Source organism: Saimiri boliviensis, chromosome 7, assembly GCF_048565385.1.
Source record: "Saimiri boliviensis isolate mSaiBol1 chromosome 7, mSaiBol1.pri, whole genome shotgun sequence".
Lineage (NCBI taxonomy): Eukaryota > Metazoa > Chordata > Mammalia > Primates > Cebidae > Saimiri > Saimiri boliviensis.
Genome location: NC_133455.1, coordinates 78,008,079 through 78,035,159, shown reverse-complemented (window position 1 = coordinate 78,035,159; position 27,081 = coordinate 78,008,079). Strand labels below are relative to the sequence as shown.

The following is a 27,081-nucleotide window of genomic DNA, read 5'->3' as shown; positions in this document are numbered from 1 at the left end:
TCCGGCTCCCGGCTCCCGGCTTCTGGCTTCCGGCTCCCGGCTCCCGGCTCCCGGCTTCCGGCTTCCGGCTTCGAGTTCCCGGTGGGGAGCGAGGATAGCGGTGTTGGCTCCGGGTGTCGGGAAGCTCTCAGTCCGTTGAGTTCCTTCTTGGAGCTGCTTCGGGGTCGCGGGCGGACGGGTCAGCCTCAGCGCCTTCACCGGGTTATTTTATAAAAGAGGAAGGGAAAAAAAATCTCTGGCGTAGGAGATAAGGAGTTTTGCAAATTTTTTTTGGCGGGCGGAGGTTTGAAAAGACTTTTTTAAAGACCTTTTTTGATTTTTAAAATAATAAATGTGTTTTCCGAGCCCAGAGCACACACTCTGCACTCTCAGCACTAACCGCGGGAGAGAAGGGGCTAATTTTTGTATTTTTAGTGGAGACGGGGTTTCGCCTAATTGGCCAGGCTGTTCTCGAACTCCTGACCTTAGGTGATCCGCTCCCCTTGCTGGGGTTACAGGCGTGAGCCACCACACCCACCTTTTCTTTTCCTTTCTGTTTTCCCTCTTCTTCCTTTCGGTTCTTTACTTTCTCTCCCCTCCCCCCCTTCCCCTCTCCCCCTTCCGCCTTCCCCGTTCCCCTTTCCCTTCCTTTTTCAGAAACAGGGTCTTGCTTTTTTTTTCCGGCTGGAGTGCAGTGGGATGATCATAACTGACTGCAGCCTCCATCTCCTGGGCTCTGGCCGTCCTTCCACCTCAGTGTCCGGTGCAGCTAGGACTACAGAACTGTGCCACCATACCCAGCTAATTCTTCCATTTCTCTTGTAGCCACAGGGTCTTGCTATGTTGCTGCAGCTGGTCTGGTTAACTCCTGGCCTCAAACCATCCTGTCAACTCAGCTTCTCAAAATGATGGGATTACACGTGTGAGCCACCATGCTTGGCCTCTGGCATTTTCTAGTAATCCTTTCTGCACACACTTTGAGTGGTTCTCCAGGTGAGTAGATCTCCAACATCAGCATCTCAGCATCACCTGGGAACTTGCTAGACCTGCAGTTCTTAGGAGTGCCCCAGACCTATTGAATCAGAAACTCTGGGGGTGGGGCCCAACTATCTATGTGGATTTTTGTTTGTTTTTGAGACAGGGACTCTCTCTGTTTCCCAGGCTAGACTGCAGTGGTATGATCAAAGACCACTGCAGCCTCAAACGCCTGGGCTCAAGTGATCCTCTGCCTTAGTTAGGATTATAGGTGCACGACTACGTCCAGCTAATGTAAAAATATTTTGTAGAGACAAGGCCTCGTTTTGTTGCCCAGACTGGTCTCAAACTCCTGGCCTCGAATGATCCTTTCATCTCGGCTTCCCAAAGCACTGTGATTACAGGCAGTGAGCCACTGTGCCTGACCTATCTGTGTTTTAACAAGCTCTTCTGCTGACTCTGATGCTTGCTAAAGTTGGAAAATCATTGTATTGGAATACTAGTACTTAAGCCCTCTCCCAGACAAATGAATAGAATCTCAAATGTGGAGTAAGTAAAAAATTTTCTCAGGTGGCCATATGGGTAGCTAGCTTTAAGAATCTGGGCTGGTCTAAGTAAAATGCATCCCCAGTTTTGTCTCTTCTCAAGGTTTTCTGATTCTCTGCCTTTTCATGCTGTTTGATCTACCTTGGGTGCCCAACTTTCATTACCACTAACAGGTAAGAAAGCTGAAATTCAGAAAAGAACCTGGATGCTGGCAGAGCTAGTTCTCAAAACCAGTGGGTTTTCAATCCCTGGCCAGTGCACTTTTTGTTTTGCCGTCCTGCCACCTCTAGTGATTTGTGTGCAAATAAGCATCTTCAGATAAGCTCTAAGTATCTTCAGTGATTTATAAATGTTACTTAGTAGATGAGGTCCAAATGTAGGGGAATGAAGGAAGGAAGGAATGAATGAGTACAGAACCTCTGCTGCTTCAAGTAAGTGTTCAGCCATTTACCACAGATGGGCAGAGCTGCATCAGCAACATGCTGACCGTGCTGCGAGTCAGTCATTGAGCATTAAACTTACGGAAGGCCGGGCATTTTGGCTCACGCTTGTAATCCCAGCACTTTGGGAAGCCAAGACAGGAGGATTGCTTGAGCCCAGGAGTTTGAGCCCAGTCTAGGCAACATGGTAAAACCCCATCTTTACAAAACAAGCAAACAAAAAAACCAAAAAGTTATCTGGGCATGGTTGCATGGGCCTGTAGTCCCAGCTATCTGGGAGACTGAAGTAGAGGGATTACTTGAGTCTGTGAGGTGGAGACTGCAGTGAGCCATGATCATGCCACTGAACTCTAGCCTGGGTGACAGAGTGAGACCCTGTCTCAAATAAATAAGCAAGCAAACAAACACATGAAAAACCAAGGCTATAGAGTATCCAGAAAAGATGGGGTTCATGGTCTTAAGGGATAACTACAACATCCAGCATTAGCACTTTTATGAGTGGACTATAATATCTAATACTATGGTGCTTCTAAGAGACTCTCATAATTGACTGTTGGTGGTGGTATTGATTGATTGATTGATTGAGACCGAGTCTCACTCTGTTGTCCAGACTGGAGTGCAGTGGTGTGATCTCAGTTCATTGCAACCTCTGTCTCCCGGGTTCAAGTGATTCTCGTGTCTCAGTCTCCTGAGTAGTTGGGACTACAGGTGTGAGCCACCATGTCTAGCTAGTTTTTGTATTTTTAGTAGAGATGGGGTTTCGTCATTTGGCTAGGCTGGTCTTGAACTTCTGACCTCAGGTGATCTGCCCGCCTTGGTCTCCCAAAGTGCTAGGATTACAGGCATGAGCCACCGCACCTAGCCGGTGTTATCAATTTAGTTTATGCTGTCCTGGGGTTTGCTGCCAATTGCTTTTATTTTCTATCTGTAAAATAAAACAACTGATACTGTTTCTATCTCACAGATAAAATTTTTTTTTTTTTTGTCTTTTTAGACAGGATCTCACTCTTGTCATCCAGACTGGAGTGCAGTGGCACAATCACAGCTTCCTGCATCCTTGACTTTCTGGGCTCAAGCAATCCTCTCACCTCAGTCTCTTGAGTAGCTGGGACCACAAGTGCGAGCCCACACCCAGCTAATTTTTGTAGAGATGGGTTTTCACCATGTTGTCCAGGCTGGTCTTGGACTCTGGTTTCAAATGATCCTTCTGTATTGGCTTCCCAAAGTACTGGGATTGCAGGCATGAGCTACCACATGTGGCCTATACACACAGTTGGAATGAAAGAAAACTCCTCTGAACATGAGTGTGGATGTTTCAGCGGAAATATGCAGTGCAACTAACTTTGAGGTAGTGGTTGTATTTTTACTACAAATCAAATATTCAGCTGTAAAATTACCCCTTTTTACTCCATAAAAGCAAACATTTGGCTCAGAGGTTTTTTCTTCTTTTTATTTGTTTTTTAGGCAGGTTCTTGCTCTGTCATCCAGGCTAGAGTGCAGTGGTGGATGGCTTCCTGTAGCCTCTACCTCCTGAGCTCAAACAATCTTCCCTACTTAGCCTCCTGAGTAGCTTGGACTGCGGGTATGTGCCACCATGGCTGACTAATTTTTAATTTTTTGTAGAGACTGGGTCTCACTGTATTGTCCTGGTTGGTATTGAATTCCTGGGCTAAAGCAATCCCCTCTGTCTTGGCCTTCCAAAGTGCTGGGACTACAAGCATGAGCCACTGTACCGAGCCTTCGAGTTTTCAGACCGGTCCAAAATTTGCTCCTTTATTGAAATTTGCATCACTGACTTCACTTAAAAAAATTATATTTCACCGGGCGTGGTGGCCCACACCTGTAATCCCAGCACTTTGGGAGGCCAAGGCGGGTGGAACATGAGGTCAAGAGATCGAGACCATCCTGGTCAACATGGTGAAACCCCGTCTCTACTAAAAATGCAAAACATTAGCTGGGCATGGTGGCTCGTGCCTGTAATCCCAGCTACTCAGGAGGCTGAGGCAGGAGAATTGCCTGAACCCAGGAGGTGGAGGTTGTGGTGAGCCGAGATCATGCCATTGCACTCCAGCCTGGGTAACAAGAGTGAAACTCCGTCTCAAAAAAAAAAATTATATTTCAAGACTTGAGTTGTAGGACGAAGTTGGATATCACAATTGAGAGCAAGCTCTGGAGCCTAACATTCTGGGTTTGAATTCAGGCTCTTCAGTATAATAGTGGTGAATGCTTGGACACATTGTGTAGATCTGTCAAGTATTGAGAGACCTGCTGATTACTAATGAGATGTATGGGCCATTTATCTTTTTCTTCTGGGCTGTTGTTACTTATTTCTTTTGCTTATTTTTCTATTAGATATTCTTTTTGAATCACAGCTATTCATATATTCTGAATTCCAGTTCTTCCTTTCAGTTATGTTTGCTATATACATCTTCTGTTTGTGGTTAATCTTCCCCTCTCTGAATGGTACCTTTTGATGCTGTCAAATTTATTAATTTTTCTTTTCTTTTTTTTTTTTTTTGGTAGAGACAGGGTCTTTTTATGTTGCCCAGGCTCGTCTCAAACTCCTGGCCTCAAGCAATCCTCCAACTTTAGCCTTCCAAAGTTCTGGGGTTACAGGCGTGAGCAACTGTGGCCCCTCCTCTTCCAGCTTTTTCTTCTTTTTGTATGTGAAATTTATCAACTTTTCCTTATGACTTCTGCCCATTGTGTCTTTTAAAGGAAATCTTTCTGCTAGGGGCAGTGTCTCATGCCTGTAATCCCAGCACTTTGGGAGGCCAAGGTATGCAGATCACCTGAGGTAAGAAATTCAAGACCAGCCTGGCCAACATGGTGAAACCCTTTCGCTACTGAAAATGCAAATATTAGCCAGGTGTGGTGGTGCACTCCTGTAATCCCAGCTACTCAGGAGACTGAGGCAGGAGAATTGCTTGAACCTGGGTGGTAGAGGTTGCAGTGAGCCACGATTGTGCTATTGTACTCCAGCCTGGGCAACAGAGTGAAAATCCATTAAAAAAAAAAAAATTTCTCTGTCTCAAAGTTATCAAGTTATTTTTCATACATGTATGATATATATAAAATAATGTATAAACATTAATTTACGAATATGTGAAATTATATATTCCTATATAATTTCTGTAATATAAATTTTTTCATATTGTATGAATATTCATATATATATGTGTGTGTGTATATATATGAGACAAGATACCATTTTATAGCCCAGACTTGAGTGCCTTGATGCAATCACAAGTCACTGCAGCCTCGAAGTTTTGGGTTTAAGCAGTCCTCTACAGACCGTAGCATATTGTTTTAGGCTGGGTGCAGTGGGTCACCTGTAATCCCAGCACTTTGGGAGGTCGAAGTGAGTTTATCTTTTGAGGTCAGGAGTTCCAGACTGGCCTGATCAACATGGTGTAACCCTGTCTCCACTAAAAATAGAAAAACTAGCCAGGTGTCCCTACACCAGCACTTTGGGAGGCCGAGGATCTTTTGAGGTCAAGAGTTCCAGACTGGCCTGGTCAACATGGTATAACCCTGGTCTCCAGTAAAATAGAAAAATTAGCCAGGCGTGGTGGCATGACCTGTAATCCCAGCTAGTCAGGAGTTTGGGGCAGGAGAATCACTTAAACCTAGGAGGTGGAGTTTCCAGTGAACTGCGATTGTGCCACTGCACTCCAGCCTGGGTGACAGAATGAGAGTCTGTATTAAAAAAAATAGTGTTTTAATTACTGTTTTCATGGTAACAAATGATTAAATATCAATAATTGGTGATGCTTGTGAATACTGATTTTTCATAGACGTTTAAGCTGTCGTTTTATATTTATAAAGGTCTTATGTTAGAAGTTGTTGATACTGTATTAAACTTTATATTTTAGAAGTTGTACTTACTAGTTATGGCTTTAAATCTCAAATTATTTTGTAGATCAAATAATATATCTCATAGTTAAGATTTTTTTATACAACACCTGATAGTTTCTTCAATTTGTAATTAATCTCAGTAACATCAAATTGTTTTTGTGGTAGAAATTTACTACCTGAAAAAATATTACTTTATTATTTAAAAATCTGCCTAAATAAAATATAAATTTGAAAAACAGTACAAGATTTCATGAGTTTATTAATATAATTTTTTTTTCAGATAGGGCCTTGCTCTGTTGCCTAGGGTGAAGTACAGTGGCATGATCATGGCTCATTGCAGCCTTGACCTTCTGGGCTCGAGTGATCCTGCCACCTTAGCCTCCCGAGTAGTTGAGACTGCAGGCATGTGTCACCATACTTGGTTAACTTTAGTATTTTTGTAGAGATGGGGTTTCACCATGTTGCCCAGGCTGATTTTGAACTCCTGGGCTCAAGTGATCTACCTGCCTTGGCTTCTAAAACTGCTGGGATCACAGGCATGAGTCACCGTGCTTGGCAGATTTAATCAATTTAAATGTATGAGTGTTAAAGCAAGGGTGCTATTTAAGTTCTTCAGCTTCATTGTTAGAAATAAAAGGGAAAGTTGTTTGATTCATTCTTTTACTCTAGGACAAAACATAGTCTCTGTTGTGAAGTAAGAATTCACTCACGATATAGAAACACCTTCCTGGCATCATGTTGATTAAAACATACTTTTAGAATGTAATACCTCAAAAATGTGTTTGGATGTATTTGTTATGATATAGATTCCATTGTTTTGTTAGAGACTCAAAATTAACAGTGGCTTATACACGATAAAGGTGAAAAAAATGTTCAAAGCTCCTTTTCTGCTAGAGTTTTATATTATAGTGGAAGGAGGTAAACTAACAAATAAATAGGTTCAGTGACTGAATGAAACAAATTAGCTACCAAAAGTGGTATGGATGACACATTTTTATTCTAGAAAGAGAAAAAAGCTTATATAAAAGTGCCCAAGAGAGCATGTTTACTGAACATATAATGAGGGAAGGCTAGAGCACTTGTTGAAGGGTGGAAGAAGACAAGACTGGAGAAATAGGTTGAGTCAGATTGTCAAGGATCTTGTAATAACAATTTATAAAATGTTAATTTTAGCTGGGTGTGGTGGCCCGTGCCTGTAATCCCAGCACTTTGGGGGACTAAAGCAGGTGGATCACTTGAGGTCAGGAGTTTGAGACCAGCCTGGCCAACATGGTAAAAACTCCATCTCTTCTAAAAATACAAAATTAGCTGAGCATGGTGGTGGCACATGCCTGTAATCCCAGCTACTCAGGAAGCTGAGGCAGGAGAACTGCTTGAACCTGGGAGGTGGAAGTTGCAGTGAGTCAAGATTGCACCACAGTACTCCAGCCTGGGCAACAAAGCGAGTCTGTCTCAAAAAGAAAAAAAAAAAGATTATATTATAGGCAATAATTGCTACAGATGCCTTTAATTAGGATTGTGACCTGATAGTATTTATATTTTAGGAGTATGTATGTGTGTTTTCTTCTTTTTAAAAGATGGATCTCACTCTGTCACTCAGGCAGGAGTGCAGTGGTGTGAACATTGCTCATTGCTGCTTCAGCCTCCCAAGTATCTGGAAATACAGCTGCATGCCACAACGCTTCACTAATTAAAAAAATTTTTTTTGTGAAGATGGGTCTCACTATGTTACCCAGGCTGGTCTTGATCTCCTGGCCTCAAGTGATCTTCCTGCACTGGCCTTTCAAAACGCCTGGATTACAAGGCACAAAGCACCGAGCCTGACCTATTATTATTTTATGGCATTTTTCTTTCAATGAACTTGACATTTCAGATTTAAAGTTTGTTGAAATTGGAATGATTAACTTGCACCCATGAAACTAAGGCAGGGCTGAGAATTGAGAGGCAGGGAAGACACACAGCTGTGGCCTGAAAATAAGGGAGAGGTGATGGGGATGGAGGGAGAGGCCTTATTCTAGGAAGACTTGCGGGTAAAAAGGCACAGAATTTGGTGATTAATTGGAGGAATAGGGAGAAATCAGATTGTAGCTTGGGAAATAGCTAGTGAAACCATTTATAGAGATTAAATGTTTGAGAGGAAATAGATTTGTGTGTGTATTTTGGAAGAAGACCGTGAATACAGTTTTAGTTAAGTGGTTTAAGTGCCCAAAAGACATTTAGGTGGGGCTAAAAGAGCCATTTGAGGACTGGTGACACACTGAAGATGCCAAGTCATATGCCAGACAACTTACAGCAAGCAGGACTCTAATTCTTTCTGAGAATACTAAAGATCTACAGCCATGAGTAGGTTAATGACAGGGATATGTCCTAAGAAATACATCCTTAAATGATTTTGTCATGCAAACATCTGTTGGAAATAAGAGCTTAAGAGTTGAAAAGAAAATGAGCACTCAAATAAAGGACTTCTCAGCCAGGCAAATTTACTTCTGCTGAAGGGTGCTGCGCGTACTTTTGGCCAGTGCGAGAGCACACCAAACAAAAGAGGGAAGGGGTTTCTATCCCTAATGCAGCCAGCCCCTGCTACTGTGTCTGGTCCCCCATTGGAGTCAGACTGCGTAATCTAAGCTGATCCCGACTGGCAATTTCAAATGGAGCAGGGGTGGGGACTACAGTGGTGAGAAGAGCAGTTTCAGAACTAAGAGTGTCAAATAAGGAACAGATATGGGTTACAGATTGGGAACGGATGTGGGTTATAGAGTGAGAATAACTGGAAGGTTGTTTATTTTAACTAGGGGCAAGGAGGCACAAGGATTAAGGAAGCTAGGCTTTGAAAATAGAGAACAAAGAATGAAGGAGTTGAACAAGTGGAACCTTTGAAGAGGAACTCACTGTATTCAACACATCATAGAGTGCATGTACGCAAACCTGAATAGTATAGCCTACTACACACGTAGGCTGCATGGTGTAGGCTGTGGCTCCTAGGATGCAAACCTCTATGTACACCACCGTAGGCAACTGTAACATAAATGTAAGTATTTGTGTAGCTAAACATAGAACAGTTACAGTAAAAGTATGATATAAAAGATTAAAATGGCACATCTGTGTAGAGCTCTTATGAATGGAGCTCGCAGGCCTGGTAGTTGCTCTGAGTGGTGAGTGTAAAGATCTAGGACATTACTGTAAACTACTGTAGACTTTATAAACACTGTATACTTAGGCTACTAAATTTATAAGAAAATATTTTTCTGGCCATGTGTGGTGGCTCACACCTGTAATCCCAGCACTTTGGGAGGCCAAGGCAGGTGGATCACCTGAGGTCAGGAGTTTAATACCTGCCTGGCCAACATATATAAAGTACCCAGTGTATGTACCTAGTGTGTAATACACACACACACACACACACACACACACGCACGAGGTACTTTATATTTCATGTCATATTTACAACCAAACTTGTGAGATAAATTATCTCCATTTTATAACAAAGGGAAGTAAGACACAGAATGCTTAGGTGGCTTGCCCAAGGTCCTTAAGGTGCAGAGGCAATGTTTTAACACAGGTTTTGTCTGACTACAAAACTTGGTCTTTCAACTACATAATGCTGTGTCCTAGAGTGGGTTTGTCTGTCTTTTGGTAGTTCTTTATAAATTAACAGATAAAATAGTATGCATTTACCATGTACAATATATTTTGAAGTATATAGTTGATTGACTAAAGCTAATTAACATATGCATTACCTCACAGTTTTGTGGTGAGGACACTTAACATCCACTCTCAGCATTTTTCAAGAATGCAGTATATCATCATTAACTATAGTCACCATGTTGGACAATAGATTTCCTGAACTTACTCCTCCTGTGTTACTGAAATTTTGTATCCTTTGACAGACATAGCCCTACCTCCCAACTGTTTCAATAACCCCAGCCCCTGAAGCTCCATTTTATAGAGTGGGTGTAAATGGGTGAGAATAGTTGGTAAATGTTGAATCATTCAACTACGTAGAAGTGAATCTCAGTAACAATTTAACTACATTTTTCGCTCATACATAGGAGTGGCCCCATAAGGGAGCACTTGGTCAGTGTGACATACATAATCTACAGTTTACAAGGGTACCTTAAAGAACATCTATCAATACATACATACACAAACACACATACACCCAGTAGTCAAAATGATTTTAAAAATCATGTCTTAGGTCAAAAAGATATTTAAGTTAACTTTTACTATTCATTAAAAATGAACTTTCTAAAATATTAGTAAATTTCATTTTAAGCTCTGTCTTGAAGTGCTGATACCACTGAAGTAACATTTTTCTTCTTTCAATTTTTTCTTGTAAAATTATAGTTTTCTCTTTTTCTAAAACAGCAGGAAGTTCCTTCCAGTTCTTGATAAAAATAAAGGGAGCACCCATGGACTTGAGTAACTGCAGAGGAGCACTGTGGTGGACAGATGTGTTTCCACAGCTGCCAGCTGTCATCACGTCTTCCACCACAGGAATGGAGCCATAGGAACAAGCCTCATAGATTCGATAGCATTCTGTGTTTACTCCGACTGGGCACAATGTGAGATCACTCTGAAGCAAGGCATCTTGGTAATTCTTAAGACTTTCATTTGTTTCCTGAGGCTGCCACCTAGAAAATCAGAAAACAATGCAGTTTTCACTTTCTCTTCTCTCTGGAATAGTCTTCTCCCAGACACACATAAGACTCACCTGTGTACATTCTTAAGGCCTGTGCATAAATGTAACCTTCTAATGAATGCCTTCCTTGGCTATTCCAAAATAGCAAATATTCTACCAGCAACACCCAAGCCCTCTCTATGCCATTCTTCTGCTTAATTTTTTATAGGGCATTTATCATCTTCTGACACACAATATATTTACTTGCTTGTCTCCTCCAACAATCATTTAAGTGCCAGGAGGACATGGACTTTGATTGTTTTGTTCACTGCTGTATTTACTGTGGGTAAACAGTTTCTGGCATATAGCAATTGCTTGGTAAATGCCGACTGAATGAGTATGATATGATTACATTAGCAATAAAGTTAGGAATTATACATTCTAGAAGAGAGTACCTGCTATAATTTAAAAAGTAAAATACCAGACCTAACCAGACATTTTTAAGGCATTACTTCCCTCGTGACTCTGCCTTATACTTTTACTTGAAAACTTGATTTGCCTATTTAAAAACAAAAAAATGATTGCACATTTACTTCCTTCACTCCAAGCCGGGCGCGGTGGCTCAAGCCTGTAATCCCAGCACTTTGGGAGGCTGAGGCGGGCGGATCACGAGGTCAAGAGATCGAGACCATCCTGGTCAACATGGTGAAACCCTGTCTCTACTAAAAATACAAAAAATTAGCTGGGCATGGTGGCACATGCCTGTAATCCCAGCTACTCAGGAGGCTGAGGCAGCAGAATTGCCTGAACCCAGGAGGCGGAGGTTGCGGTGAGCCGAGATCGCGCCATTGCACTCCAGCCTGGGTAACAAGAGCGAAACTCCGTCTCAAAAAAAATAAAAATAAAATACTTCCTTCACTCCTTGAATACCTGTTTTTTGGTTACTACATAAAAGAAGAAATTTAACCCTACTGAGTCTCCCTATCCAACCATTCATCCACTCACCATTTATTCTAGGCCCCTTTGTGCAAGGTCCTATGTTAGATCTGGGGATTCACAGAAGAATAATACAAGGACCCTGTCCTCAAGATGGTGTCAGGTTCCTGAATTCCTGACTATGTGAGAGGCATTGCACACTGGTCTTTGAACATTGAATTGGTCCACTGCATATCATCTCAGGGATGAATCTAAGAATCTAGTGGCATTTATAATCTGTGTGACTAACAAGTATTACCGAGGAAACCTTAACAACTGAAATTGCAAATGACAGTTACCAGTATTCCTCTTCAAGATGGACTACAGCCATAGGAGGTTCTCCCTATTTTAAATGTGTACAACCCAGTCTTTTCACAGTTTTAATTACTAATATATCTTCTGGGGAAAGATTGGTACAAATAGAGTTAACAGTGCCTCTTTGGAAACCACAAAGCTACTCTCAGACTAGAGGACAAAATGAATGAAATAAATAAGCATAGAACTTACTGTTCTCTTGGTGAAACCCAACAAAGCTTATCATTCCCATCTTTTTTCAAAATATTCATTAGTGCCAGTCTGGATGAATTTTCATAAATCGTTCCTAAGAAATTACATAAATATGGCCTCTGATCATGCAGCATGGACCAACTTGCCTCCACCACAGGAAAATTCCTATATCTATAAAAATAAATACACATGAGTTAATATAGGATATAGAATTGGCAAAAATCCCCGTAACCTAACCTCTTAGGTAGCAAATATACAGAAGAGGTTTAAAATGTTGATTTCTAAATCTCAAATTGTAATTTTCCATGCATACTTTGGAAAAGTCCCTGAATCTGACTTTAAAAAAAGAATTTCATATTGACATCTCTTACACAATTGTTACAGAAATTTTGTACCTAAAATTCTTTGTTTTTGACATTCTTTAACTTGCATTACCCATCTGCAGCTGTTAGGCATGTTACATTCAAAACCTTCAAAGTATAAAGACTCTTCTGTACTCATAATGATTGTGATTTAAGCAGCATTTTAGGCAGGTGATGAAAAGATTACAGAATACTCCGGAAGAGGGAGATGGATGGGAAAAAGGAAGATGTAGATCAAAGAGTATGAAGTTTCAGTTGGACAGGAGGAATAAGCTTTAGTGATCTATCACACAGAATAGGGTGACTAAATAATAATAATGTGCTGTATATTTCAAAATTGCTAAGACAGCAGATTTTGTGTTTTTACCACTAAAATTGTTAAGTATGTAAGCTGATGGATTTATTAGTCTGATTTAAGTGTTCTCCATTGCAAGCATTTCAAAACATCATCTGTACCCCATTAACATATACAATTACTATTTATCAATTAAAAAAGGAAAGATTATATATTTTGCTATTGCAAAGAGCTCTAAAAATTAATCCCAAGGGCTTTTCAAGTAGATTAAAACGAACTGACAGAAAAAAAAACACAGTATGCCCTACAGGAGAGTCTTGTTGCAAGTGACCTATTTTTACGGGCATTTGGAAATACCAGGGATTAAACTGTGTACCTGAAATACAACCTTAACATGAGAACAAAATTTTATATAACAGTATGTAACAGGGTTTCTTAACCTCAACATTACTGACATTTGGGTTAGATTAATTTTTTCTTGTGGAGGCTGTCTTATATATTGTGGGGTGTTCAGCTACATCCGTGGGCTCTACCTGCTAGATACCAGTTATGACATCTCTTCCCTCCAGTTGTGACAATCAAATATGTCTCCAGGCCGGGCAGCACAGTGGCTCATGCCTCTAATCCCAGCACTTTGGGAAGCTGAGGCAAGCAGATCACTTGATGTCAGGAATTCAAGACCAGCCTGGCCAACATGGTGAAACCCCATCTCTACAAAAAATACAAAATTAGCCAGGAGTGGTGGTGCCCATCTGTAATCCCAGCTACTTGGGAGGCTGAGGCAGGAGAATCGCTTGAACTTCGGAGGCAGAGGTTGCAGTGAGCCGAGATCATGCCACTGCACTCTGGCTGGGGTGACAGAGCAAGACTCTGTTTCAAAAAAAAAAAAGTCTCCATATACTGCCAAATGCCCCCTGGTTGACAACCACTGACCTATATAAGAAATATACTGGCCTAGTGCAAGAATGCCATGCTTACCAAGAGGTTCCGTCTTACACTATATGAAAACATTTTACAAATGCAGGCTCTGCTGAAAAATAAGATTTTAAAGAGGGTTTTAAAGCTAGCTTTACTTAACAAAAACCTTTTTGTCTGGCCCTACCCCAAACCTACTGAGTCAAGATGCTATAGGAGTAGTCCTGGGAATACATCTCATTACATCACATTGCTGGTGACTGTGTCGCTAACTAGGCAGTAGTCTAAGGCCACATCCAGCAACCAGTGACAGAATAATGGATAATGAATGTATGACTAAAAAATCATGTCAGTGAGATTTTTCATAATTTATCTACTCAACAAATACAGAATGCCTACTCTGTGCAGATGCTGTTTTAGGTTCTGCTGTTTTAGGTTCTGTGGATAGAGAAGTGAACAAGAGACAAAAGCCCTGCTCTCAGGTTTATATGCTAGCGGCAACTTACCTTAAAGTCAACTTGTTCTTAATTAAAAGCATTCTATTAAAGAAATATTAAAATGTACGTTTTCCATTTTATAGCTGGAGAAAGACTTTATCTTTTTTTTTTTTTTTTGAGACACAGTCTCATCTCACTCTGTGGCCCAGGTGGGAGAGCAGTGGTGCAATCTCAGCTCAATCTCCTGGGCTTAAGTGATCCTCCCACCTCAACCTTTTGACTAGCTGGGACTACAAGTATGTGCCACCATGCCTGGTTAATTTTTGCTTTTTTTTTTTTTTGTAGAGATAGGATTTTGCCATGTTGCCCAAGCTGTTTTTGAACTTTTGGACTCAAGTGATCTGCCTGCCTTGGCCTCCCAAAGTGCTAGGATTACAGGCAGTGAGCCACTGTGGCCGGCCTAAAAGAATGTATCTTGAGACACCTGAGCTATTATTTAATTAATCCTTCCTTTTATAGAAAGGATTTGTATAAATTCAGCCAGTCCCAAACACAATGTTACAGTATATTCCTGATATTATAATATTACCTTTTTTTAACTATAAATTATATAGATACTACCATTGTTTTTAAAAAAGTCTATCTGCCATTTCTCTGCTAAATATATTTTTATGGCACTCCTAATAAGCTTGAAAAATCTATCCTATGCCTTGGGGTTTTAAAACAAAAAAAGTAACTAATTCCTCATAAAATAACAAAATACTCTAAAAACATTGTAATTGTTATTGAGGCATGAGACCACACTCTATTTTTATCTCTGAGAAAGACTGTATCTGGCCTCAATAATCCCAGAAGAACTAAATTTATTACAATTGTAAATAAATCTTTCTGGTTCAGAAATTCAGGTGTTAGTGCCTAAAAATGTTTAATCATATTTTGTACTTACGTTGCTACTCCTAAAGGCCACTGAAAAACATCCACGTCATTAATCCAGGGGCTGTCATATGTTATGAAAAGCAGCTCGACAAAGCCTCCATTTCTTTTGAGGAATGGGCTTATCCACTCATTATTACAGTGTTCATTTCCAAGCAAAACAACAGCAAGATGCTGGAGTTTTTGAATTTGCACTAAATTTTGTGCATAAAGTAACCACTGGGTGGCATAAAAGATCTTTGCTTTTTCTCTTCCATTTAAAATGAGTACCACATTATTCACGTCAATGGAGAAGTATCCTGGTATTACAGCTGGACCAGTGATGAAGCTGTTAAAAACAACACAACAAAAGCAAGAGACAAACAACAAGGCCTGAACAAAGGTATTTGGCATCAGAAGTTCTTCATCATTTTATACAAAATCTACAATGAGACTTAATCCATATTCTTTCTAGAAATAAAATTCCTATAATACAGTTTCTTTGGAATAAATCTGAATGAATGATGGGGCATAGCTGTAGATTAATGGTAAGCTTTGGTTTGCGTGTGACAATACAAAATGTGGTAGTTTTTAAAAAAATTTTAGGCAGGGTCTCAACTCTTGTAGCCCAGGCTGGAGTGCTGTAGTGCAATCTTAGCTCACTGCAGCCTCAACTTCCCTGGCTCAGGTGATCCTCCTACCTCAGCCTCCTGAGTAGCTGAGATTATAGGTACGCGCTACCATGCCCAGCAATTTATATTTCTTTGTAGAGATGGGGTTTCACCATATTGCCCAGGCTGATCTTGAACTCCTTGTCTGAAGCAATCTACCTGCCTCAGTCTCCCAAAGTACTGGGATTACAGGCATGAGCCACCATGCCTGACCTTTTCTGTTTTGTTTTGTTTTTTAACCACACTGAAAATAAATGCTGGCTACAATTTAGACTCTTAAGCAAAGAAACAAAATTGAATAGCATAGAACTCTGTAAAATAATGGTATAGTTCAAACCAGAAGGGTGTTTAAAGTTAGTAGTTCTCAAACCTTTTATGGTGTGAGCTGCTATTACATTCTTCATCTGAATCAATGGATGAGAAAGTGTTGGCAAATTGAGAAATGGAGAATGGCATTATAAATGGATTTTTATGAGGCTTTCTTTTTTTTTTAAATGTATTTATTTGCATATAACAATTTAGTTCTTTGTTCCACAAGAATTCATCACATTCAAATTATGTGCTCTTTTTACTTTTGCTTCTTGAAATCAAAACGTTTAAGACTACTAAACATTTTACTCCTTGCCCTGAAGATGAGGCTTAATTTAAGAGATGAATAATCAGCTGATGACTGATTCAATGAATGGCATTTGTCTTATTATTTGTCTTTGGGTATTTATGTGTATGCTAAAATTTGTGGGTGAAAGGAGATACTCTGGGACCTTGTAATCATATTGAGAAACAGGTTATTTACATGGTCCCAGAGAATCTCCCAGTAAAATAATTACTAATCACAAAGGAAAAAACAGTGATTTTACAGTGAACAAACCAGGTAGACTGCACCTTAGCCAAGTGATCAAAGTTAAACAGAATTGGTAATGGGAACAAATATGACACATTGAGGATGACACAATGTTGCTTCTGAGGTATTCTGAACCAAAATATATAACCTGAATTTATTTGTATGGAAACATCAGACAAACCCAAACTAAAGAACATTCTACAAAATAAATGGGCAGTACTCTTCATAAGTCACAAGGTCAACAAAGACTGAGAAACTGTCACAGACTGGTAAAGCCAGGGAGATAATGAAACTAAGCACACTGTGTGATTCTAGATTGGAAACTGGGCCAGAAAAGGGCTGGTAGTGGCAATGTGAAAATCTGTAAATTAGATAATAGTTTTGTATCAGTGGTATTTTCCTGAAAATAACTGTACTGCGATTATATAAGATGTTAGCATTTGAGGAATCTGGGTGAAAGATATAAGGGAATTTTTTGGTACCATTTTTGCAGTATTTTGTCTAAAATTATTTCAAAAATAAAAAGTTAAAAAATTAAGACATTAAAAAACAACTACATCCTATAATTCTATAGGAAATAATTTGGGTATATTTAAATATTAGCAGTTTAAGCGGCTGTAGATTAAAGTTCAGATACATAAATGCTCAAATAGAGGAGAAATGAGTCTGGCCTTATATTTAATACTGGGTTCAATTATTATACATTTTGAATGACATAGCCTATAAATTCAGCTCTCATTAAGGAAAGGTGTTACAAACATAGAAATAGCCCAAATTTTATATATATATATATATACGTATATATTTGGAGACAGAGTCTTGCTCTGTCACCCAGGCTGGAGTGCAGTGGTGCAATCTAGGCTCACTACAGCCGTGATCTCACAGGTTCAAGCAATCCTCCCTAGCAGCTGGGACTACAGGTATGTGCTGCCATGCACATAGCGTTTGTGTTTTTTTATAGAGACAGTGTTTCACCATGTTTCCTAGGTTGGTCTTGAACTCCTGGGCTCAAGCAATCCTCCTACCTCAGCCTCCTAAAGTGCTAGGATTCCAGGTGTGAGCTAGTATGCCCAACTCTTCTTTTTTCTTTGACACAGGGTCTCACTGTCACCCAGGCAGGAATGCAGTCATGTGTTCATAGCTCACTGCAGCCATGACCTCCGAGGCTCAAGCTATCCTCCCACCTCAGTCCCCCAGGTAGCTGGGACTACAGGTGCTAATTTTTATACTTTTTATAGAGACATAGTTTCGCCATGTTGCCTAAGCTGGTCTCAAACTCCTGAGCTCAAACATTCTGCCCGCTTTGGCCTCCCAAAGTGCTGGGGTTACACGTGGGAGCTACCACACCCAGGCTATATTTTGATACTTTAAAAGTAAAATTTTTAGTCCCATCTGCAGCTTGTTCTGTCACCCATATATTAACACACCAAAATACAGATATTTTTTACTTCCCAGGTGAAGTTATTGTTAGATCTTGCTTTCACATATTTTGGTGACAAATTAGATATTTATTTAGTCTAGAATAGTGAAAACTATGGAAAGGCCCTCTATTTTATTTAAAAAAAAATTTTTAAGTGAAAAAAGATGGGGTCTCACTATGTTGCCCAGGCTGACCTCAAACTCCTAGGCTCAAGGGATCCTCCTGCCTTGGCCTCCCAAATTGCTTGGGATCATGGGGGTGAGCCACTGTGCCCAGCTGAAAGGCCCTTTAGGAATATTACTTTTGTTGCTCTAAGCAGTACATAAATTAATAACTTTATAAATAAATCCACTACCCCCTTCAGCTATTAATTCATTTGAGTCTGCAAGGAGACATTAATGTCCATTTTCATAGACCGGGAAGGAGAAAAGGGGAAACTAAATATTAGAAGGTAGACAATTACTTGGCAGAAAATGAATTATTGGAGACTCTGATCTCTGCATTTATTTAATATTTTAATTTTTGAAGAATTATACATTTAATACTAGTATAAATACATTTTCCAAAGCGAGGGTTGGTGGTCAAAGTTTTAAGCAGTATAGCTGACAACTTAGAAACTGAGAACACGAACTGTGGAGAAACCATTTCTTCTGGTAATGAACAGAACACAGTGGACTATAATAGAGATCTGAGTGTCCTACAACAGCTACACATCAATAGAGAGAGGAAATGGGAGTAAGGGCTAGACCTCCAATTGTGAATCTACCTATGATGGGGCATTTTCAAGTTCATGTTAGCTGGATTTGGCTGGCCCCAGAGAATCTTAGAATTTTATCAGTAAGACAAAAGGTTATCACTTAAAGGCTACGAGAAAATCCTTTCACTGATGGTGACTTCCTTTCTTTTATATATAACCCTCCAAGCAAGGATCTCTTTGCTCTGTAGTTGAGGTCTAATTTAAGAGATGAGTCATCAGCCGATGACCGATTCAAGCAATAACATTTCTCTTATTAGGTAGTTTTTGGTATTGTAAGAAGTTGTTTACTTGATGTTCTAATTTTTATCTATCCCAAAGTTCTTTTTAGGTAAGGGTGATAAACCTAAAAAAAAATTATTCAGTGTTCATTCAGACTATTTATGATTCATTCTATGAGAAATTGTGTTCTGAAGAGAAAATAATATAATACTATCCTATGTGAATGAAATTTATCTTTTCAAAGACAGCTAAGTTCTTATTCCTTTTGGTCGTAAATAATTGTTTTCCACCTCACTCCTCTTGCTACTGTTTTAGGCAGCTTACCTGCAGCTAAAGGCAATTTTAGTTTCCTAAGCATATAAAATCTCCTAAATGTATCACCAACAGATTAATTTCTATTGTAGAAATAATATATATTAGATTTAGGGGAGAAAACATTTTTTTTTTACTTGCTTCTAATTTCACACGTCAGGCATACTCTTATTGCAGCACTTTACTCTTTTTTTCAAAATTATGAGTATACCAAAAGTGGGCTATTTAGTCAGTGTAGGCAAAAGCATCACAGAACCCAGCAAGTATCTACATGCACTGTGCACCTTGTGCCTAAAATTCACTAAGTAGTAAACACAGCCCTGAAAAATCACACATTTAAAAAAATTTAAAACATTAAAAGATAATGAAGAATTAGGCACATTTGATATGCAAAAGTTAAATAAAAGATAAAAGGGATTATGGCAAAATTGTAATTAAATTACCATAAAGAGGAGATTAAAATCTAAAAACATTTAAAAGTCAAGATAAAGTTATAACTAGGTTGTAGCAGATTAGGAAAAGAATTCTAGACCCAAAGCATCGAAAGAATCTCTAAAAATGACCCCTTTTAAGAATTTAGCATGATGCCAGGCCAGAGTTGCATACTTATATTCCCAGCTACTCAGAAGGCTGGGGTGGGATGATCTCTTGAGCCCATGAGTTCGAGGCTGTAGTATGCTATGATCTTGCCTGTGAACAGTCACTGCACTCAAGTCTGGGCAACATAGCAAGACCCCCATCTCTTAAAAAGAATTCAACATGAAATCATATAATCAAATATATTTAACATTGGAGGTGACTTCTAGATGATGTGGACTCATCTATCATGTTAAAGGGAGGACCATGGTTCAATCCCATCTTTACTAGTCATTAAATCTCTCAGAACATCAAGGTTTTCATCTGCAAAATATGAGTAATACCACTAGCCACACAGGGTGGTTGTGAAGATTAAAATTCACTGAGCTAATATCTATAAAAGCTCCTGGAACACTGCAACCACTTCTTATTGACTCAGGATTCTTTCAATTTTAAAATAAGACAGTAAGACCCCACAAGGCTGGGAAATCTCATAGCACGCCAGCAGCACAGCGGGGACAAGACTGTGTGCCTCAGTGTTTTCTCTGCCAAGCTGGAAGACTTCTAAGTAGCCTGAATGCTCCTTAATCTTTGAAGAGGCATAAGGGCCAAGAGCTGGCAATTTCTCATTTCTTTATCTTGACTACATGGGCTTGGGTGGAGACATTGGCTGAACAGGAGTGATGAGAGAAAAGAATTTCAGCACTTCTCTTCTGCCAAACCAAAAATGTATCAAAATAGTGCATTTTTTAAACCAAGAAGGTTTCTAAATATTACACTGGATAAGGTGTGAACTCAGAGTTGCTACTCTAGGACACTGCTTAGTTCATCGGTTCTTAGATTTTAAGATTCCACTTATTACAAAAAACTGACAGTGACCTTTAGGGACCAATATAGAATCACCAATTTTTTTTTTTTTTTTTTTTTTGAGACAGAGTTTCGCTCTTGTTACCCAGGCTGGAGTGCAATGGCGCGATCTCGGCTCACCGCAACCTCCGCCTCCTGGGTTCAGGCAATTCTCCTGCCTCAGCCTCCCGAGTAGCTGGGATTACAGGCACGTGCCACCATGCCCAGCTAATTTTTTGTATTTTTAGTAGAGACGGGGTTTCACTATGTTGACCGGGATGGTCTCGATCTCTCGACCTCGTGATCCACCCGCCTCGGCCTCCCAAAGTGCTGGGATTACAGGCTTGAGCCACTGCGCCCGGCCGAATCACCAATTTTTTAAGACATTAACAAATAAAAATCTCCTGACTGCCTCTTACTCTATTCAAAGAGTGTAGTGCTTGACTTTTGGCTTTACCCACTAATTAGAAGTGTGTAAACTTAGGCCAGGTACTTAGCATTTCAGTGCTCAATTTCCTCATCTGTAAAACGAGGAAAAGCACAGCACCTGCCTCATGGATCCTGTGAGCACTGAGAATAGTGTCTCACGCATTGTAAGAGCTATGTAAATATAGGATGTTATTTGTTATAATCACTAGTTTGTGGCTTTGGGCAAGTTCTTTACTCTCTTTGTGTCTTAGTTTCCTAACTTACAAAATTTAAACAATGATACTTCATAGGGTTGTGGTTAAGGATTCAACAAATTAAAAGTTATTAAGTATATAGAATTGTCTGGCACATAGCTCTTTATAAGCATCAGCCATCACTATTACCACTATTTTTTAAAGGATATTTTAACATTAAAAGAATAAATGTGACATTTTGAAAAACTATTTTTTGTTTGCCAATGAAAATTTTATTTGGGACATGCACTGATTTATGCTCCAGCACTTGACCTAAATGTCATGTCAGTAACCATTAGTGTTTTCTATAAAAGCTTTCACTCACAGTGAGCTAATGTCCTATAAAGGTAATGTCTGGACATTCCAAAAATGCTGTCTGACATGTTTTATTCTACCATGATCTTCGGAAATAAGGTAATCTCTTTCATAAGTAGCAGATGCTCATTGGACATGTTATAATTGAATCATAACAATGAATTATTAATTTATGATTTACCTTTTTGTTTTACCAAATGGGTAGGCATTTATATAGCCTGTGGGAATGACTATACACAGAAATTATAAGATTCTGAAGGCAGTCTTTTGGAGGATGAGCAAAAGCCATGAAGAGTAGAAGTAAGGGTACTCCTAGGAAATTAAAAATAAAGTTGTCCTCTGAGATTAAACTATAAATCAACAGATGGATATGAGTGGTGGTAAGCAAAGTTCCTTCAAGAGACAGAATAGCTCTCAGGCTAGCTCAAAACTTAATTGAACATATTACTATAAAGAATGTATCAATGAGGCATTTGTGGGCAGGTATATGATGGAGGGATATGAGACGGTAATGGAAACAGAAAAAGGAGAACTGCTCTAGCTAGGAAGATGTTGCAGTACTTAAGTAACACTAAAAATAATAAAATAGCAACAAGACTTCTACAGTGATTACTATGTGTCACATACTATTCTAAGCCCTGTAATTTATTAACACATATAATCTTTGGAATAATCCTGTGAAATACAAACTATTATTTGCCTTAAACTTGAGGAAACTGAAACAGAAAGGTTAAGATACTTGCCCAAGGTCTGACAGCAAAGTGACAGAACAAGAATTTGAACTAGGCCAGGCGTGGTGGCTCACACCAGTAATTCCAGCACTTTGGGAGGCCAAGGTGGGCAGATCACGAGGTCATGAGTTTGAGATTAGCCTGGCCAACATGGTGAAACCCTGTCCCTACTAAAAATACAAAAAACAAAACAAAACAAAAAACCAAAACACCAGGTGTAGTGGTGGGTGTGTGGGATTCCAGCTATTTGGGAGGCTAAGGCAGAATTGCTTGAACCTGGGAGGTAAAAGTTGCAGTGAGCCAAGATGGCACCACTGCATTCTACCCTGGGCAACAGAGCAAGACTCTGTCTCAAAAAATAAAAGAATTTGAACTAAGATAGTCTGGCTTCAGAGTCTGTGCTTTCAATAACTCAGTCACATGCTACACTGCCCACAGGTGATGGGGCTTCATCAGGCTCATCCAGAAGTTCAGTTAACCCTGTATGTATTCTTGCATTCATATTCTGAGCACAGCCTATGGATGATGTTACTGATTCAGTGGTGAACAAGGAGTCATATTTGTCTTTCTTTCTGAAACAGAGTTAAAAGCACTACATATAATTAAATCCCATTTTATGGTTCCATAAGTAATCAACCCTCAGTTAACTGGTTATCACTTGTAGCCTGCCTGTATGGAAAGAAAGTGTCAGTCAAACCGATACAAATGCAAGGCCTAACTGACAGCTCTCTTTCCATTCTGTATCATTTACAGCTAGTGCTCGACTTACGACCATGGTCGGGACCATGGGACGGTCGTAACACGATTTGATCGTAAGTTGAGTAGGCTATATGTACAGTTGAAATGGTGCACGTGGAGATGGTAGTGCTGCCAGAAGCTGGTCCACACTGTTGCACACCCAGCTGGGCAACATTTGCGCTGCCAGACACGGAGCAGTCGTGGCTAGCGACTGTGGTGGTAAAGTCGAATGGTCGTAAGTTGCATAGGTCGTAAGTCGATCAATACCTGTATTTGGTATGCTGGAATACGTTCTTTGGACCTATGTGTTGATGAAAATCAGCATTCCTGAGCCTGATAAGCCCTGGAACACTGATGATACCCCTTCTACTTCTGTCTTAGAATTGTCTTGAGGCTACTATTAAATGACATAAGCTGACATCATCTGTTTATTTAAACAAAATGTATTTACACTTCTTTTCAACAAGTATCTTAACAATATTTAGAAATTCTTTTAATATCTTCAAGGTAAGCCATTACTTCTGATTCACTTTTGGTCAAATAAGGATGGTGAATGTATGGAAACACTTAAGTTAGTACCCATACAGCTGATGCAACTCAAAACTTGCAATTTCATAGAAGTTTATTAGTCTGGCCATAATACCAGTACACCTTATTTTACTGTGCTTCACTTTATTGTACTTTGCAAATAATGCATTTTTTACAAATTGAAAGTTTGTGGTGATCCCCAGTTTCTGGTACCATTTTTCCAACAGCTTGTGCTCACTATAAAATGATGATATTGTTTGGCTGTGCCACCACCCAAATCTCATCTTGAATTGTAGCTCCCGCAATTCCTGTGTTGTGGGAGGTGCCCAGTCGGAGGTAACTGAATCATGGGGGTGGGTCTTTTTCACGCTATTATCGTGATAAGTCTCGCAAGATTTAACGGTTTTATAAAGGAGAGTTTCCCTGCACAAGCTTTCTTCTTTTGTCTGCCACCATGTGAGACACGCCTTTCACCTTCTGCCATGATTGTGAGGCCTCCCCAGCCATGTGGAACTGTGAGTCCATTAAACTTCATTCTTAGTAAATTGCCCAGGCTTTATCAGCAGGATGAAAAAAAGATTAATACAGATGGCAAACTTAATAGATAAATGCTGTTTGTGGGGTCTAACTGCTCCACCAACCAGTGTTCCCTGATTTCTCACCATCTCCTTGGGCCTCCCTATTCCCTGAGACATAACACTATTAGGCCAATTAATAACTCTATAATGCCCTCTAAGTGTTCAGGTGAAAGGAAGAGTTGCAAGTCTCTCAGGAGTGTCCAAGGGAAAGAATACAGTCATGGATTCTTGGTTTCTGTTTCTGGTTGGGCCAGTAAAGCCCCTTCCTTATTTCTCTTTTCTGCTTATTACTAAAGAAACTAAAAGCCATGGCTTCAGGCTGCTAAAAGCCTAAGACAAAACAAAACAGAATAACAACAAAATAAGACGGGCTGGACAAGCTTGCAACCAAAAGCTAGAAATAATTAAACTTAGTGAGGAAGGCATGTCAAAAGCTGAGACAAACTGAAAGCTAGGCCTCTTGTGCCAAACAGCTAAGGTGGGAATGCAAAGGAAAAGTTCTTGAAGGAAGTAAAAAGTGCTACTCCAGTGAACAACGAATGACATGAAGGTGCAACAGTCTTATTGCTTGTATGTAGAAAGGTTTAATGGTCTGGATAGAGGATCAAACCAGCCACAACATTCCCTTAGCCAAAGCCTAATCCCGAGCAAGGCCTCCAGTCTTTTCAATTATATGAAGGTTGAGAAAGGTGAGGAAGCTGCTGAAGAAAAGTCTGAAGTTACCAGAGGGTGACTCGGGGTTTAAGGAAAGAAGCTATCTTTGTAACATAAAAGTGCAAGGTGAGACAGCAAGTACTAATGTAGAAGCTGCAGCAAGTTATCCAGAAGATCTAGCTAAGATCTTTGATGAAGGTGGCTACACTAAACAACAGATTTTCAGTGCAGATGAAACAGCTTTATATCAGGAGAAGACATCTAGGGCTTTCATAGCTAGAGAGAAGTCAAAGCCTGGCTTCAAAGCTTCAAAGGAGAGGCTGATTCTCTTATTAGAAGCTAAATGTAGCTGGTGACTTTAAGTTGAAGCCAATGCTCATTTATCATTCTGAAAATCCCAGGACCTTTAAGAACTAACCTAAATCTACTCTGCCTGTGCCCTATAAATGGAAAAACAAAGCCTAGATGACAGCAACATCTGTTCACAGCATGGTTTACTGAATATTTTAAGCTTACTATTGAGAAGTACTGCTCAGAAAAAAAGATTCCTTTCAACATATTACTGCTCAGTGACAATGCACCTGGTCACCCAACAGCTCTGATGGAGATGTAGAGATTAATGTCCTCATACCTGCTAACAAAATATCCATTCTGCAGCCCATGGATCAAGGAGTAATTTTGACTTTCGAGTCATATTTAAGAAATACTTTTTGGCCAGGCACGGTGGCTCATGCCTGTAATCCCAGCACTTTGGGAGGCTGAGGTGAGTGGATCACTTGGGGTCAGGAGTCCAAGACCAGCCTGGCCAACATGGTGAAACCCCATCTCTACTAAAAATACAAAAATTAGCTGGGTGTGGTGACGCCAGCCGGTAGTCCCAGCTACTTGGGAGGCTGAGGCACGAGAATCACTTGAACCAAGGAGGTGGAGGTTGCAGTGAGCTGAGATTGCGCCACTGCCATCCAGCCTGGATAACAAAGTAAGACTCTGTCTCAAAAAAAACCAAACAACAACAACAACAAAAGAAATACTTTTTATAAGACTATGGCTGCCACAGACAGTGATTCCTCTGATGGATCTGGGCAAATTGACAACCTTCTGGATACCGTGAACATTCATGATTCATGGGATGAGGTTAAAATATCAACATTATAAGGAATGTGGGAGAAGCTGATTTAAACTCTCATGGATGACTTTGAGGAGTTCAAGATTTAAGTGGAGGAAGTCACTGCAGGTGTGGTAGAAATGGCAAAAGCAAAGTAGAATTAGAAGGGGAACCTGAAGATCTGACTGAATTGCTGCAATCTCATGATAAAACTTTAACAGATGAGGAGTTGCTTTTTATGAGCGAGCAAATAAAGTGGTTTCCTGAGATGGCATCTACTTCTGGTGAAGATACAATGCTATGAACATTGGTGAAATGACAATAAAGGATTCAGAATATTCCAAAAATGTAGTTGATAAAGCAGCGGCAAGGTTTGAGAGGACTGACTCCAGTTTTTTTTTTTCTTTGAGACAGAATCTTGTTCTGTCACCCAGGTTGGAGTGCAGTGATGTTATCTTAGCTCACTGAATCCTCTGCCTTCCAGGTTCAAGGATTCTTTTGCCTCAGCTTCCCAAATAGCTGGGATTACAGGTGTGGGCTGCCACTCCCAGCCAATTTTTATATTTTTAGTAGAGATGGGGTTTCAAGATGATGGCCAGCCTGGTCTTGAACTCCTGACTTCAAGTGATCCACTTGCCTCAGCCTCCCGAAATGTTGGGATTACAGGCTTAAGCCACAGCCACTGGCCTGGGATTGACTCTGATTTTGAAAGAAGTTCTATGGGTAAAAATGCCACCAAATAGCATCATGTGCCACAGAGAAAACTTTTGTGAAGGAAGAATCAACTGATGTGGCAAACTTCATTGTTGTCTTATTTTAAGAAATTGCCATGGCCACCCCAACCTTCAGCAACCACCACCGTGATTAGTCATCAACACCCTGATTAGATATCAACATCGAGGCAAGACCCTCCACCAGCAAAAAAATGATGACTTGCTGATGGTTCAGATAACTGTTAGCATTTTAAGCATTTTTCACTTAAGGTCTGTATTTTTTTAGGAATAATGCTATTACACATGTAACACTACAGTACAGTGTAAACATAACTTTCATATGCACTGAATGATTGGAAAATTCATGTGACTTCCTTTATTGCAATATTTTTTTTTACTGCAGCAGTCTGGAACTCAACATGCAATATCTCTAAAGTATGCCCGTATAAAATCTCCCACAAATATTGCAGAAACAAAGGATACCTTTGGCTTTCTTTTGGGAGTTAATGTTCTTTGCTCAAAATATTTTACTTCTATTATAGTTAACAGTATATAATTTTAACCTTAAAGATGCTAACTTCTTTATGAATTTTAGC

General features: G+C 39.8%; 1 protein-coding gene and 1 long non-coding RNA gene across 2 annotated transcripts in view; one reads left to right on the top strand and one right to left on the bottom strand.

The window, feature by feature from the left end:
- The first annotated feature begins 57 nt into the window (after positions 1-57).
- LOC141585139 (uncharacterized) lies at positions 58-26,962 on the top strand. Its single transcript, XR_012518471.1, has 2 exons — positions 58-178; positions 805-26,962. It is a non-coding gene; the product is annotated as an uncharacterized LOC141585139 (long non-coding RNA).
- Positions 10,002-27,081, bottom strand: part of RXYLT1 (ribitol xylosyltransferase 1) — a 23,557-nt gene continuing 6,477 nt past the window's right edge. Inside the window, exons 4-6 of the mRNA XM_003926518.4 lie at positions 14,854-15,168; positions 11,899-12,069; positions 10,002-10,429 (exon numbers count right to left, since the gene is read on the bottom strand). Coding sequence (XP_003926567.3) covers positions 10,012-10,429; positions 11,899-12,069; positions 14,854-15,168 — 904 coding nt within the window. The 3' untranslated portion in view covers positions 10,002-10,011. The remainder of the gene's footprint in view (positions 10,430-11,898; positions 12,070-14,853; positions 15,169-27,081) is intronic.